General features: G+C 53.0%; 1 protein-coding gene across 1 annotated transcript; it reads left to right on the forward strand.

The window, feature by feature from the left end:
- Positions 1 to 995: 995 nt before the first annotated feature.
- Positions 996 to 12,525, forward strand: PLK1 (polo like kinase 1). The gene is made up of 10 exons (XM_081170381.1): positions 996 to 1,650; positions 3,443 to 3,611; positions 4,759 to 4,903; positions 5,570 to 5,663; positions 6,629 to 6,848; positions 7,752 to 7,910; positions 8,012 to 8,089; positions 9,155 to 9,309; positions 10,110 to 10,292; positions 11,761 to 12,525. Exons 1-10 carry the CDS (start codon positions 1,249 to 1,251, stop codon positions 11,965 to 11,967), a joined length of 1,812 nt encoding a protein of 603 aa, XP_081026507.1. The 5' UTR covers positions 996 to 1,248; the 3' UTR covers positions 11,968 to 12,525.
- The last annotated feature ends 3,935 nt before the right edge of the window (positions 12,526 to 16,460 follow it).

The following is a 16,460-nucleotide window of genomic DNA, read 5'->3' on the forward strand; positions in this document are numbered from 1 at the left end:
CCATTGTTTTTCAAATGAATAATATTGTATAAACAATTATGACCAAATTGTAAATTTCCCTGGTATTCTGATAGCTCAACATTCTTCAAGCTCAAGGTGGCTTACAAAGTTCTCCCTCTCTCCATGTTACCTTCAGAACCACCTTGTTGGGTAGGTTAGGCTAAGAGACAGGTCTCAGGACACCCAGTGAGCTTCATGGCAGAGTGGGGATGTGAACCCAGGTCTCTCAGGTCCTAGTCCACTACACAACACATCTTTATAGGCAACCCTACCCATGTCCACCCAGAAGTCCTATTGAATTAAATTCGGCTTACTCAGAAGTGAGTGGGGTTATTTATTTTGTGTATAAACCTATTTTATAACTGCCAATATATATATATTATATATATATATAAAATAGAGAGCTCATTAGGGCCATAAAATTATAAACAAGGGACAAATGCATCGACACTGAAATCAGTTTAGTATGTTAGTTTGCCTCCTGTCCTTTAATGTTAACATTTCCAGCCCGGCTCACGACAATAGAGAGATCGATAGCAATAAGTTCTAAACCTCAACCGCCAATACAACAACGGCTGAAAAGCCAAGAAGGCGGAGAAGGCGACGCCATTCTAGGCGAAGACGCGAGCAAGCACTTGGCGGAGAGCCTCGATTCGCTCCGCGGGGCCCGGGCGAGGCTCTCCAAAAAGATCCTATGTCTGCAGCCCGGCCCGCTCCATTGCACTGCACCGCAGCGCCCGACGGGGGTCCCCAGCAAAGACCTACGACGGAACTTGGAAGCGCTCCCTTCCGCATGTTTACTCGGGAGTAAAGCACTCCAGCTGCGTTAGACGGGTCGGACTCCCACGGATGCGCGCAGCAGCAGCAGCTTTGCACAGGTTGCGCTGGCGCCGCTTTGCCCGCTGCTGTCGGGGCGGGGCTGGGACGGTGACGGCCTCCCGGTCTCCCTCCCTCCCTCGCGGGCTCCGGTTCCCGTCGTGCTCCGCGGCGCTGGAGGCGGGTTGGAGTTTAAATCCTGCCGGCCAATGAGGAGCGCGCTCGGGGCTCCGTAACGCTCCGGCTCTAGGTTTGAAATTGGTGCAGCGACCGAGCAGAAGCCGTCGGCCGGGTCGCTGTGGCTGCTGCTGCTCATCGCTGTCACTGGACGGAGCGCACAGCAGCGCCACGCCGCCGCCATCCTCACTCTCAGGCCCAACGGGAGCGCAGCGCAAGGAGCCTCCGGAGCAGCATCCGAGGAAGGCGTCGGGGATGAGCGCGGCGGTGCCCAGCAGAGGGTCCCGCCCGGGGGCGTCGGCGGCGCCTAGCGGTGGTGCCGGGGGGAGCCGGGCGTCTTCCGCGGCGTTGAAGGAGAGCAAGGCCATCCCGGAGGTGCTGCTGGACCCGCGGAGCCGCCGGCGGTACATGCTGGGGCGCTTCCTGGGCAAGGGCGGCTTCGCGAAATGCTACGAGATCACGGACGTGGAGAGCCAGGAGGTCTTCGCGGGCAAGATCGTGCCCAAGTCGCTTCTGCTGAAGGCGCCGCAGAAGGAGAAGATGTCCATGGAGATCGCCATCCACCGCAGCCTCCACCACCGCCACGTGGTCGGCTTCCACGGCTTCTTCGAGGACGCCAACTTCGTCTTTGTCGTGCTCGAGCTCTGCCGGCGGAGGGTGAGGACCCGGGAAGGGGGAGGGCGCGCAAAGGGCGGCGGCCGCGGCGGGCTCGGGGTTCGCTGTTCGACGGGGCTTCCGGAGGGGCGCTGCAGAGCCCCGGGCTGGGGGGGTGGGCTTGAAGGGACCGACCCTATGAGCCCCTGGCTAGGCAGGCCTGGGAACTGCCAGGCCGTAGCCATAGCTTCTGTTTGGCATGGGGAGGGCGTGGATCCGGTTCCCCAGGCGACGGCCTCTCGGTGGGGTAGGGTGGGCGCCTTTGTTGGCAGCGTTCCCAAGCGACTGGATGTGTCGTTCCAAGTCGCTGTTTTCGGCACTTAGGGGATAATGCAAGCCGTCTCTGAGCACCTGCAGAGTACCTTCCCCGTAATCGCTCACCACGACTAGCCCCCATCAAACAACAGCCAGGGTAGGTGGTCCTTTTCCTTAAGTCTTGACCTATCTGCTTTGTAGGAAGATTCCCACACTCCTGAAATGGAGGGTTCCATCAATAGCCTTTGACTTATGTTCAGCTGCTGCTGTCATCTCCCTCCTAAGTTAAACTTATTTGGGGTTATTGGTTTGTTTTTGTTTTATCATGTATTTTGTGTCCTCATCTTGTATTTCTGTGTTGTGAATAGCCCCGTGACCTTTGGATGAAGGGTGGTATACAAATTAAATAAATTGAATAAAGGAAGGCTTGAACTTTCCATCATTCTCTCATCCCTGGCTATGGAATGAGATGACTGGTTCTGAACAGCCTCACTGAGATTTGGGAAGTTGAGCAATACATGAAAGCACCAGAGTTTAGCTGTCAGCTTTTAGCTGGGAAAGATGGCCTTGGTGCCTTAGGGGTGATGAAACTGGTCCACATTTCAAAGGTCCCAGAAACTGCCTGTAGTCTACCTGTCACCTGTCAACCCCTCTTGCCCGTTGGCTGAGCTGTGGCGATTCTAAAATCATAGAATTGTAGAGTTGGAAGGGATCCCGAGGGTCATCTAGTCCAACTCCCTGCAATGCAGGAATCTTAACAAAAAAGCTGGGGATGTTTGCAGACCTTTAATTAAAAGCAGGGAGGTTGGTATACCACACAGCTTTTGTGACAGGTACCAAAGGCTGGTGTGAATGGGGAAGCAATATCACATAGGACCCACTCGGAGATGGCAGGAACCCTGCTGTGAGGAGGAATATGGGGCAGGGCAAGGAGGTTTCAGGTGGGTTTGAGGTTGACAGAAGTAGACTGTGGGCAGAAAAGGTAATATTGGTGTCCTTGCATTTGCCTGCCAGTCAGAACATCAGAAGAGACCCGCGGCAGAAAGCCGGTGTGGTGTCGTGTTTACAGTGTCAGACAAGGACCTTGGAGAGCAGGGTTCAAATCCTCACTCAGCCATCAAGTGCACTGGGTGTGACCTTGGGCCAGTCGCTACATGTCAACATCTTGCTAAAATCAGGGCTTTGAAAAGCACAATCCACTCTCATGCCCTGGCCAAACTTTCCAGGGGTGGCGAGAGAGTTGCTGTGAACTGCATCATATTCCATTCCAGCCCCACACTTATTTGCAGGGAGGGAGCTGTCTGTCACTCACTGGACAGAGCTTCCTTGGCCTCTCCACATGGGGCTCGGAATGCCCCCTGCCTGAAACCATGGAAAGCCATGGCCTTCTCTGACTCTGTATAGACAGCGCTGATCTAAATGGACCTGCAGTCTGACAGTCTTCTAAGGCAGCTTCCTGGAGAGGAGCTCCTGCTCGCCTTGGTCAGTTCAGTGACTATCTCCTTAAGGTGCTTTTCTCTTTCCTCCTCCCTCTCCAAAGTCTCTTCTGGAGCTGCACAAGCGACGGAAAGCGCTGACGGAACCCGAAGCTCGCTACTACCTGCGGCAGATCATCCAGGGCTGCCAGTACCTGCACAGTAACCGGGTCATCCACCGCGACCTCAAGCTGGGCAACCTGTTCCTTAATGACGACATGGAGGTGAAGATAGGTAAGGGGGTTGTGGAGGGTGGGGGGGCCTGGGAATTATATGGCCATGGGCTCATTGCCTGGGGAGGGAGGTTTCCTATCGTCCTGCCTGGGGAGGGGAAAGAGAGCTTAAGCAGCCTGGACACGAAACAATTGGATGCCAGCTGGTGCACCAGAACACCTGTGTTTTTTGTTCATTTAGCTTGGAGGTGGTTCTTACAATCTGATGGTGTAATCTAGGAATTTTAGTGGGCTTTATCTGGCTTCAAAATGTAGGGTTGACATATTTCAATACAAAAATGCCAAAAAACGTGATTTTTCAATTGACCCCTAAGATCCAGGACAAAGTGCTGCCTTTTGGAAATCCCCCCCAGATGTCAATTCCACCTTGAAATCCCGGTAATGTCTGGATGTATGGCAGCCCTACTCCAAATGTGTATATTTGCCTTTTATTGCATTATTTCCCAGGCTGTATGAGTGCTTCTTGGGATGGGGCAACTATCCAGTTTCTACCTGTTTGAACTGAATGACTCTTATTCTTATTCATTTATTACCCACTCATCACCCAAAGGTCTCAAGGTGGGTTTCAGCATTCAAAGCAATATTTAAAAAATAATTAAACAGCTTACAACCATATTGTTAGGAACCATCAGTATTGTGGAATGGTACTTCCCCCAAAGTGCTGCTTGAGTGAGTGCAGGCGCCCTGTACCAAGAGGTGTGACATCTTTGGAAAACCTTGTTTCCCTCTCCCTGTATTTTCAGTTAGGCTGAGGGCTGTAGGTTCCCCATCCATCTTCTCGTGCTTCCAAACTTCCATCAAAGGGCACTAAAAGGAAGCAGACAGCAATTCACAATTCTCCCCTTGCCAGGTTGTGGGAGTGGATTGGAGCATAAAAATATTTATACTGCACCTTTTGAAGGAGCAAATCTGCCTTAAAACTGCACTCTGCTCACTGCAAAAAAGAAAATCTATCCTGTGAGAGTTCTCCTTGCCAGCGTTCCCCAAACCTTCCAATGAAGCGTGCTTGTGTTAAAAATCCCTTTCCCTTTATTGGGCCTTTACATCTCTGACTGCCTCTGAAAAGGAAGCTACTTAATGCTTCCATTTGCGGCTTCTCTGGCATAGCCTTGACCAAGGAAGCCTCTGTGTTCCTTCTGTTTGTCCAGGGGACTTTGGCTTAGCCACCAAGGTGGAGTACGATGGCGAGCGGAAGAAGACCCTGTGCGGGACGCCCAACTACATCGCCCCAGAGGTGCTGGGCAAGAAGGGACACAGCTTCGAAGTGGATGTCTGGTCCCTCGGCTGCATCATGTACGTTTTGCTGTGTAAGACTTGAGTGGATCTAATGGACACCAGGGCTTTTCCTCATCAATGCTGGCGGGAAATCAGTAGAGGGGAAGTTGGGGTAATAAAGTCAGGTGGTGTTAGAACTTCCAATCTTTCACTTCCCTCCACAAGTTGGATAAAAATGTGCTGTCCCGTCCCCCTAAAACACTTCCAGTTTCCTTTCCAGGGGTGCCTCTCACGGGGGAGGGACTTTTCAGGGATGTGCCTGGTTGTATCACTTGTTCTTGGTGGGGATGACTGCCCAGGACAAATACCTTTGGTGTCTTTGCCTAGGATGGGAATTCTATGCCCCAAACATCCGGAGAATATCAGTTGGTGTGGGGGGGAGGCTGGCTTAGGCACAGCCTGTCTCTGATCCCTTCTGCACAAACTGGAAGGAAGTGGGGAGTCTCTTACTTTGTGCTTCCTCCATCCCCACCTTGGATGGGCTGGGAAGGGGCGAGAAGCAGGGCGGGTCATGCTCTGTGCATTTTGAGGAACAAGAGTTTCAGCGGTGTAAACATGGCTTGTTCCACGAAAGAGGGAGAGAAAGGTGGCTAAATGTTTGGGTGGGCAGTGGGCTCCCTAGCGTTCCTCTCCACCCCCAGCACCCGCAGTTGATGGGTTTCCATATATGGTCTCTCCTTGCAGGTACACTCTCCTGGTTGGGAAGCCCCCCTTCGAAACCTCCTGTCTGAAAGAAACGTACATCCGAATTAAGAACAACGAGTACACCATTCCATCGGTACAGCCTTCCCTGGATACGGGAGAGTCTGGAGTTGACGGGGGGGGTCAGAAGTGGGCACCCCTTAATTCATGAAACAGGAGTTGGCAGCAACTGGGAGAGGAATTTTGATTCAAATTTCTAAGCTGAGTCTTTTGAGGGCTCAAGGTGGGGTGAATTTGGGGAAAACAATTGAGTTTCATAAAATACACAGAACTGAAGCTGTCCCCAAAGCAGTTTAGGGTTATGTCTACACAGCAGAATTCCATTTAATGAACAGAACAACATTCCTAACTGACCAAAGTTTCCCCAACACTGATTATAAGCTAAAGAGAAGAACAACACAGCAGTGAATTATTCGGGCCTCTTTTCACCCTCAACCTCCTACTTCTTGCAATCCCTGCTCCCCCCCCCCCCATTTAGCCATGGTTGCTTGCTTCCTCTCCCCACCCTCCATTTACCTTACCACAAGATTTTTGGGGGGGGGGGAGGTGCCGGTACTGAGTACCGTTGAATAACGCCAGAAAGAAAGCCCTGCCCATATGGAACCTAGAACCTGGCCTTGTGCTCTGGGTGCGAGCAGAAGAAGTGCCTGCTGTCTTAGGGCCAAATAGGGCTGAATCTAGTCCAGCATTTTGTTCTCAAAGTGACCACCCAGATTATGGGAAATGTTCACGCAGGATCTGATCCCAAGAGGCCTCTCACCTGCTGTGGTTTCCAGCAACTGGCATTCAGAAGCATTGCTGCCTTCAACTGTGGTGGCAGAGTATAGCCATCCTGGCAAATAGTCATTAATAGCTTTCTCCAGGAATTTGCCTAATCCTCATTTCCTGCGGGAGTGAGTTTCATAGTTTAGCCGCGTGCTGTGTGAAGCAGGACATTTTAGCAGCTCAGGCCCCGTTTAGAGCTCATGGCTGTGGGGCTGGTGCGCCTGCCTGTGTCTTCTGTTCGTTCCATTTCCCAACGCTACTCTTCCTCCTTTCCAGCACATCAACCCCATAGCTGCTACCCTCATCCAGAAAATGTTGCGGTCCGACCCGGCTGCCCGCCCCACCATTGATGAGCTGCTGACCGATGAGTTCTTCACCACGGGCTACATCCCATCACGGCTGCCCACCACTTGCCTCACGATACCCCCTAGGTTTTCTCTGGCCCCCAGCGGGTTTGATGCCAGCTTGAGGAAGCCTCTCACAGTGGTCAACAAAGGTGAGGGAGTGAGCGGGGGAAGGCTTGGCTGCGCTTGCAGCCCAGGTAGTAACTTAATAAGGGGGCTGGGGGGGGGGAGAGTGATACAACAACACCTAGAATATTCCATAAGACTCATCAATAGACAAGGAAAATGCCCGTACAGTTGTACCTTGGATCCCGAACGCTTTGGAACTCGGACGGTTTGGCTCCTGAACACCGTAAACCTGGAAGTGATTGTTCCAGTTTGCAAACATTCTTTTGGAACCCGAACATTTGAGAGGGCTTCCACGGCTTCTGATTGGCTGCAGGAGCTTCCTGAAGCCAATCAGAAGCTGCAATTTGATTTTTGGAAGTCGAGTACACTTCCGGAACGGAGTCCGTTCGACTTCCAAGGTACGACTGTATTTATTTATTTCATGAAATGTATACACTGCTTGCTTGTAAAAAAGCAACAACCCCAACCTCAAAGCAGTGTACAAAAAATGGTAAAACAATAAGATTATCACTAAGAACAATTAGCAACAATAAGTTAAGACGTAAGTTAAAATAACAATGGGCCGAAAACAGATTAAAGCTCGCTCCAACTTTCTAGACATCTGGGCCAACAAAAATGGTTTTTAGCAGGCATCTTACAGCGAAGATGCCTGCTTGATCTCAGCAGGCAAGGAGCTTCAAAGTGCAAGTGCCGCCACACTAAAAGATTGAATACTTACAAGTGCGGAAGGGGCATAATGTGGCACCTGTAGCTGTGCCAGTTCTGCCAGTGAAACCCAGGCAAAATGGAGTGAGCTGAACTTGTGGGAAAGGTGTGTGGGTCTGGCTGAGGCTGCACAGGGTGTGATCTCCAACTGGGAAGCTGAGCTCCATGAGCCAAGAGTGGAACAAGGCAGCATCGCATGCATCTCTCTCTTTCCTACACAGGACCAGAGAGCCCTGCGCTGGAGAAGGTGCCCGAGAAGGAAGAAGAGGTGGCCCTGCGGGAGCCCAGGAGTCCTGTGGACAGCCACTTGGCTGACCTCCTGCAGCAGCTGACACTGGTCAATGGGTCCAATCCCGCAGAAAGAGCACCCATCAGACAAGGTGTGGTGTGTGTGTCTTGTACCTGAGCCAGCCTTGCTTGATTGCAGGCTTCACTCCCTCTTCCTTAACCTCCATTTGGTAACCACAATTCTCTTTTTCAGAGGAGGCTGAGGACCCAGCCTGCATCCCCATTTTCTGGGTCAGCAAATGGGTGGACTACTCGGATAAGTACGGCCTAGGTGGGTAGTCGACTGGGCACAGCAGCTGTCGGGGGTGGGGGGAGTGCACTTTGGGAAACGGCCATGAGGCAAAGTGAAGCAGTTGCCTCAGGTGGCAGATCCAACCTCCGCAGGGTGTGCTGCTCACCCCTCTCCAGCCTCCTTTTACTCCCTCTCTACCTTCAGCTCAGGGAGGTGGTTGCAAAGGAAGAGGTGGGAGGGTATTTTATGTTTTGCCTCAAGTGGCAAAACATCCCAAGTTGGTCCTGTTGGGAACAGACCAAAACTCACCTATCAATGAGTCAAGCCCATGTTCCAAGCTGCCACCCTTACTACTTCTTAATCATTTAATTTTTTATTTACCTGAGAACAAGAATAATAAGGGGGGGAGATACATGGAGGGCAGGGGACGGGGCGAGACACAATTTCAGGAACTGGGGAAGTCCGCAAGATAAAATAAAGAGTTGCTGGTTCCCTTTATGATGCTAATGTGGTTTTTGTGGCTATACACATTTTTATTTGCATGAATTTTGCATGACTCAGATTAAAAATGTTGGGGGGAAATACCAAAAGTAACTGAGGGAATACCAAAAGAAGCCTTGACCTAAATCCAGGGGTGGAACATCTGTCCAGAAATTACCATAAGCGAGATGTTGGCAGGTGGAGCCGTTGGTCAGCATTTATTTTATTCATTCGTTTAGGTTCAAACCTTCCTCCCAAAGGAGCCCAGGGTGGCAGGACTTATAAGGGGCAGGAGCTTGCAATGAAATTGTCCAGATGTGATGTTATTGTCTGTTGGTGCCTGTGATTAGTTGGCGCTTCCTGTATGAAAGAGGAAGCCTCGGAGCTCTGCTTCAGGATCAAAACTTCTGCCAAAGCATGACCAAGGGGCCTCTGAGATCTGGTGGCATTGATTGATTAACAGATAATAAGCACCTGCTTTGCAGGCAGAGCCCCTGGCCACTCGGGTGGGAAAGAGTCTTGGGTTCTCTGCGGGAAACAGGTGAGACCAGGGAAAGGCAAGATTCTCCTTGGTTTGGAATTAAGGCAGGTTTTGAGTGCTCCCCTCTGTTCTCCGCACCCCAGGCTACCAGCTGTGCGACAACAGCGTTGGGGTCCTCTTCAACGACTCGACCCGCCTGATTATGTACAACGACGGGGACAGCCTGCAGTACATTGAGCAAAACGGCTCTGAGTCGTACTTCAACGCACGTTCCTACCCAGAGGCTTTCAGCAAGAAGGTCAGTGACTAGAGCCTCGTGGTGGTGGCTAAATCTGACCATGTGCAAAGTGCCCCTACCTTTGCCACTGAGCAGCTGCCTTTCTGTATCTGAGATGAAGGTGTGAGCGGCTTCCAGCCATCGCTCAGCCCCAGGGTATTTTTTTTCCCTTGCGAAAGAAACCACCATTCTCATTTTGGGGAAGGGGCAGCATCGATGTGAGGTTGGGGGTCTGGTGGCAACAAGAGGGCTGTTGGCTCTTGCTGGCTGCAAGTAGGAGGCTACTTAAGAACGTAAGAGCAACCCTGCAGCTGGCCCAATGACCCATCTAGTCCAGCATCCTGTGGCCACTGGGGGCCAACCAGATGCTCCTGTGGCAAACGGATGGGAGCCCAGGAGTCCTCTCCCCTGCTGTGGTTTCCAGCAACTGGTATTCAGAACATTGCTGCCTACAACTGCAGCACAACCATCATAGCTTATAGCCATCAATAGCCCTCTCCTCCCTGAATTTGTCTAATCTTTTAGAGTCATCTAGGCTGTTGGCCATTTCCGTCTCCTGTGGCGGTGAGTTCCATAGTTTAACTATGCGCTGTGTGAAGAAGGGCTTTCTTTTATACTATTCTGGTGTTGGTGTGGCTTAAGGGGGGGGGGTGCATTTAAATCCTGCTGGGCGGAGATTGCCTTTATGAGCTCTGGGCTTCTGTTGCCAATAACCTTTTATCAAGCCTTGCAGGGTCCTTTGCTGGAACGTAGCGTTTTGAGGCCTGCCTCTGCTCCGCCGCTGTTTTGCTGACATGGGCCCTTGTTTTTGTCTCCTGCAGATCACGCTGCTGAGCTATTTCCGCAACTACATGAGCGAGCACTTGCTGAAGGCGGGAGCCAACATCACCCCCCGAGAAGGAGACGAGCTGGCCCGCCTCCCTTACATGTGCTACTGGTTCCGCACTCGCAGCGCCATCATCCTGCACCTGAGCAATGGCACTGTGCAGATCAACTTCTTCCAGGTGACCTAACAGGAGCGGGGAAGCTCTCTCTCCCCACCCTGCCAGCCTGCATGTATTTGGGGGTGGGTTTTGAAGCTAGAAATTACCCCCCCCTCCAAAAGGGACAATCAATGGGTTCCTTAGAGAGGAGAAATGGGCTTAGAAGTTGAATTAATAATAATAATGGCTGGATGGCTGTCCATGCTGTCAATTGGTTCAGCTTGAGGTGTCACAGGCATCTCTTCTTGAACAAGTTTAATGCTGCCCACCCCCCAATACTGTACCTAAAAGGACCCTGATGGATCTGGTCAATAGCCCATCTAGTCCAGCATCCTGTTCTCACAGTGGCCAACCAGGTGCCCCCTTGGAAACCTGCAAGCATGACCCGAGCACAAGAGCCCTCTTTCCATCTGCGGTTTCCAGCAACTGGCATTCAGAAGCATTGCTGCCTCCAGCTGTGGAAGCAGAGCAGAACCATCATAGCTAGTAGCCATTGATGGCGTAAAGGTGGAACTGAGAGCAGGCAAAGGAGAGGGACTGTGTGCGAGATGCCTCCAAGGGCACAGAGGAGGATGCCCCGGTGGCTTCGCCTTTGTCTCTCTAAGGGGCAAGATTTGAGTCTCTTCCTACTCCAGTTCCTTTGGCTTCAGAACTCCTCTTGGGATCATGAAGCCGACGTGTTTGTGGAATGCTGTTCTGGCATCATCTCTGACTGCTTACAGCAAAGCGCAGGGAATCCTTACAGCCCAGGGGCCGCATTCCATTCTGGGCAGCCTTCTAGGGGCCACATGTCAGTGGTGGGTGGGGCCAGAGGCAAAAGGGGGCGGAGCAACTGACACAAACATCACCCTTGTGCAGCAGGCTAGATTTTGACATGCACTCATCTCCTCCATCCAGGTGAGCATAAGGCATGAACAGAGTTGAAGGGTGCATCCCATCCAGGCATATCTGAAGCTGGGCCAGTGATGAGGGTGGCCTAGGGAGAGTTCTGAGCACAAATGGAGGATTACATTCAGGCCCTAGGCATGAAGTTACCTGCACTGGCTTAAATGGATCTAGAGCAGGGCTTCCCAAACTTGGGTCTCCAGCTGCTTTTGGACTGCAATTCCCATCCTTGACCACTGGTCCTGCTAGCTAGGGATGATGGGAGTTGTAGTCCAAAAGCAGCTTGAGACCCAAGTATGGGAAACCTTGATCCAGATATTCCTTATATCGGGAATAGCCAGGTTTTCATGGGCTCCAACTCCCACCCACCCCCCTCCTTGGCCAAGCTGATTCTAGGACCAACAGGAGTTGCGAAGGCCCAGAATAGTCATCATAGGCACCGCTGGTTTCCCAGCTTTGTCTTGTTATGCGGTTTTACAAACTGCTACCTCGTATTGCATTAATGCCACCATCCTAATCCCCTGTGGCTGCCTCTCAGAGCTGCAGGAGCCCAGCTGGTGCTAATTTGCCTCTTGCATGTCTCTTCTCCATCCTCTGCCCACAGGACCACACCAAGGTCATCCTGTGCCCCTTGATGGCAGCCGTCACCTACATCAATGAGAAGCGGGAGTTCCGCACCTACAAGCTGAGCCTGATTGAGGAGTTCGGCTGCTGCAAGGAACTGGCCAGCCGCCTCCGCTATGCCCGCACCATGGTGGAGAAGCTGATGAACTCCAAGCAGGGCGTTCCCTGCCCCAAACCTTCTACCTAGCACCTGGCTGCTGGGGTTGTGCAGCAGCGAAGGACTCTCTCGCTGTCTCTTCCAGTTCCAATACCGTTAAGGGCTGTGGCATTCCTGCCCTCCCCTCCCAGCTGGGGTCACCTCTGCCTGGCTGTGTCCTGACACAGGGGTCAGGCCAGGGAGTGGCTTCTAGCTGGGCGGTGCTCCTTACAGGGGGGCTAAATGCCCCCCCAGCCCAGCCTAGAAGACTCTTTATTTTTTAAAAAAAACAACCACCAAGGATTTGTTTTCTCCCGATTCTGCTGGAGAAAAAGCCCCCATTTCTCCCTCCTCTCAGCCCAGCCCAATGAGGCCTCCGGTGCAACTTAAGAGTTGGGGGTTTCGGTTACACCATGTGAGTTACTTGTACGTGGTCTGTCTGCTGAGCCTTCCTCTTGTGGGCACTCTCCCTCCTCTTCCTGCTGTAGTTAAACTGTCTGGCATTTTGTTCTTTGACTCTAAGCAACCAGACTTTTAAATATTGAAACTAAAGTCTACACCAACTAAACTTTTTGTACATTACTTAATAAAGAAGATTTTCTGGAAGCATTCAGTGGGGTCCTCCACACTGCCTTCTCCACCCTTGTAACTCTGAAAGGGTTCTGTGGCAACTTTTGCACATCACCCTCTAATAGAGTTGCAGATCCCAAGTCCTTTGCTCCCTTTACTCCCTAATGTTTATTTCCTGGGGCTGAAAGTCTCCTTCCCCACAGAGAACAGGTTCCTAGGGCAGTGTTTCCCAACCGGTGTTCCGCGGCACACTAGTGTGCCGCGAGACGTTGCCTGGTGTGCCGTGGGAGGGAGGCGGGCGAGTCGGGCGGCGAGAGGTGGGGCGGCGGCGGCGAGGAGAGGCCGCCCAGCGCGGGGCTCTCGCCGTCTGCCTGCCTGGCTGCCTGCGTGGCGCTGACGTCACGGGGCTGTAACGTGCCCCACATAGGCACACGCGGGGCGGCGAGCGAGCTCCCTCCCACATCCCATCGCCGGCTCTGCACCAGGCGGTAGAGCTCGGCGAAGTCGCCGCGCTGGAAGGCCAGCAGCGCGCGCGCCTTGGCCAGGCTCTCGCCCGCCTGCGCCTCCAGGCACGGCGCCTCGGCGTCGGGCGGCAGCGAGCCCAGGAAGCGGCCCAGCCGGCCGGGGTCGCCCGCCTGAGCAGCGCCTCGCACATGCACGAGACCTGCTCCGCCGAGAAGCGCGGCGAGCGCGGAGGATCGGGCGCGGCGGAGGCCAGCCCCGCGCTTGGAGAGGACGCAGCAGCCGTCGCCAAACCCGATCCTCCTCCTCCTGCTCCGCCGCCGTCCTCTGGCTCTCGGCTGGGAGGAGCCTATGGCGACGGGGCGGGCGCCGAAGTTGGCAGAAGTTGGCGCGCCTCCTCGGCAGCGCCTTCGTCCTCCTCCTGCTGCCTCTGCTCTCCTCCGGTGGCGGGGGCGCGCTGCCCTCCCCGGCCGGGGGGCTCGGCGGGGCCCGCGGGGAAGGAGGCCATGTTCGCGGCGCGTGGGATCGCGGCCCCCCTCGCCCGCCTCCGGCCCGCTCCCCTCCCCCTGCGCGCTGCCCTAGCCGTGCGGGTCTCCTCCCCCTGCGCCGCCGTCCCCTTTCCACATCCTAGGAGCCGCGGTCCGCCTACCGCCCCCGGGCCGCGGCGCGGCTCCCAGCCGGGCTGGCCTCCGCCTCCTGGGACGCGCGCCCACCCCCGCGGCCCCCCAAACTTCGGAGCAACTCTCTAGACGCTTCTCCCCCAACTCGGTCTCCCTCCTTTCCACTTCTCTTCCCCCCTTCCTTTCCTCTTTCTTTCTCTTTCTCTCCCACCCGCCTTTCCTTCTATTAACTTTCCTTTCCCCTCCCTTCGTCCTTCCTACTTTTACTCCTGGGCTCCTCCCCCCTTTGCGCAGCCACAAATCAATCTCTCTCTCTTTTTTCCCCTCTCTCTTCTTTGCTCAGACGCAAAAAAGCGCCGCTTTTTGGAAATCCGGACTGCTGTCCCCGCTGAAACGATACTTTAAAAAAGGAAGAACCCACTGGCTCTTATTTCTGTTTAAAGCAGTAGATCCCGAACTCTTTTGGCCCACTGCCCCCTTGGTTCCACATCCCCCAGTGTCCCCTATGCTTACTCTATAGAAAGCATTACAGGGGTTAACGCGGCTCGCTAAGGAAGATATTAATAGAATTCTGCATTTGGGGGGAGACCCTAACAGTCATCTACCATTACCTTCTATGCTGTTACTATTTTTTAATTTTTTTTTTACATAAGTAAAAAGTGACCTTTCCCCATCTGGCATGGTGGTGTGCCTCGAGATTTTTTTCATGAAACAAGTGTGCCTTTGCCCAAAAAAGGTTGGGAAACACTGTCCTAGGGGACATATTGAAATGGCTTCTGCTGTAAGAAACTGTGGCCTCTGCATGGACACATTGGGAGAAGTGGGCCAGGTCCCAAAATGACAAGCCCAGAGGATTGGGGCACTATCGAGCAACAAAGGATTAGTTCCCTATAGATTCAGAAGAGCCACTTCAACTCCTAGAGAAGAGACTCATTGGCTGCCTCTTCCCTTTTAACCTAGCTAGGACTGCCCCACAGCTGAGCTCTCCCTTTCAGGTGAAAAACGTCCACCAGCCCATCACAGTTGTGATGCTGGATCTCTGGTCTCCAACTCTGCAGCATGACTGTTCTTAGTTTTGGAGGGATTTAGCAGGGGGAGGGTAGTGATTGTGCCTAAGCATCATCAGTGTTTCTTCTGCGAAATGGGTATCTTGCAGTTTTAACAGTAAAAAGAATTAAAACATTCCAGCCTTTAACATAGGATGCTGACGCCATGCCTCAGGATGTTTTGCAGAGCAAGTGTGGGATGCAAACATGAGGAAGATAACCATTAATATTAATTGCAGGGGAGGAAAAGCAGAAGGGAGCCTTTGCTTTCCTGCTGCCCTCCAGCTTATCTGGAGTGAAACTCACGTCTGTTTCAGGCAGCAAAGCTGTAAGATGTTGGCACCAAAGGTGCACTTCTTTATCCTGGACCAGGTATGGGGAAACCGTGGCCTTCCAGATGTTGAACTACAGCTCCCAGCAGCATTGGAAAGCATGCCCCCAAGGATCATGGGAGTTGTGATTCAACATCACCTGTCTAGTGCGAAGGCCAGGGCATCCTGAGCAAAGGGGCTTTGAACAGCTGTGATGCGGTTTGCCTCCTACTAGATGCTTGAGGGGGGGCTGCAGCCGCCCAGTATTGGCAACTCATGTTGCTGCCCAAGGACACACCCTGCCTTGAAGGCTGGCAACTGAACCTCATCCACAGCATACATTTAAAGTGATGATATTGCAGAATCCCAGGAGCTGTAATTTGTTAAGGGTGCTGGGGGTTGTTAGGAGACCCCTGCTGCTTCAGCTACAACTGACAATCCCTCTTCTCTGCAAACTGGTAACTGTGCATCTATGGGGGGAGGGTCTGCTAATGTTTCAAATTTAATGCCATTTGGGCTGAATGTCCTAGAATAAAGGTCAGTCTCATGCCATGCCTCCTAACAGCAATTTCCACAAACCTGCCCTCCCAAGGTCCTTTCAGCTCAGTATTGTCTGCACCAGGCACCCCCAAACTCAGCCCTCCAGCTGTTTTCGGACTAAAATTTCCACCATCCGTGACCACTGGTCCTGTTAGCTGGGGATGATGGGAGTTGTAGTCCCAAAACAGCTGGAGGGCTGAGTTTGGGGGTGCCTGGTCTACACTGACTCACAGCATTGGCTCTCTGGGGTTTCAGACACTGAGGACTGAACCTGGGACCTTCTGATCTGTTCCTGAGCTGGCCTCTGTGTGGTCCCACCCACTTGGTTCACCACAGCACTATGAAACAAGGGAGTAACAGTTTATTCTCCAAAACAGGATTACATACTGTGTTATAAAAAACAAGTCACATTCCTTCAAGTTCAGAATCGTCTTTAAATAAACAAGCATAGGTGCAAGCACTCTGTCCCGCCAACCTAAACTCCATACTCCATCCTAATGGATCAGCCCCGAGCCAGCAATGCTGTTAAGGTATAGCAGTAAGTACTGTTTCTACCTTACACAAGTCAAGAACAGGCAAGTGGACAATGCCTTGGAAACAGCCAGCTGGAACTGAGTGCCAGGCACCCAGGTTTCCTGCAGAAGTCCGGCCTCCGGAGTCTCCTGTTGGGCTCTGTCCGAGGCCTGGCTTCTGGAAGAGAGCGCCCCCACCCGGTTGCCAAGAGCAGGCTCGGCAGAGTCCATGTCCTGGAACGGGCCACCTCGATGGCCAGGCAGCTTGGCACAAAGAGGTGTGTCCTTCCCTCGAGCCGAAACTCTTGCGCTCCGAGACCCAAGTGGCAAGTGGGGGCAAGTGCGCAGTCCGCCGCGGGGGCGCCAGATGCAAAACAAGGGTACTTGTTTCTGTCGACCCGCCGGGTTGGACGTGTGTGTGTCTTTTGGGACTCGATCCCCTAGCCTCAACCCACCGGGGAGAGGCGTCTCTGCATGGCTCGC

This window comes from Podarcis bocagei (genome assembly GCF_964188305.1).
Source record: "Podarcis bocagei genome assembly, chromosome: 14".
Taxonomy (NCBI): Eukaryota; Metazoa; Chordata; class Lepidosauria; order Squamata; family Lacertidae; genus Podarcis; species Podarcis bocagei.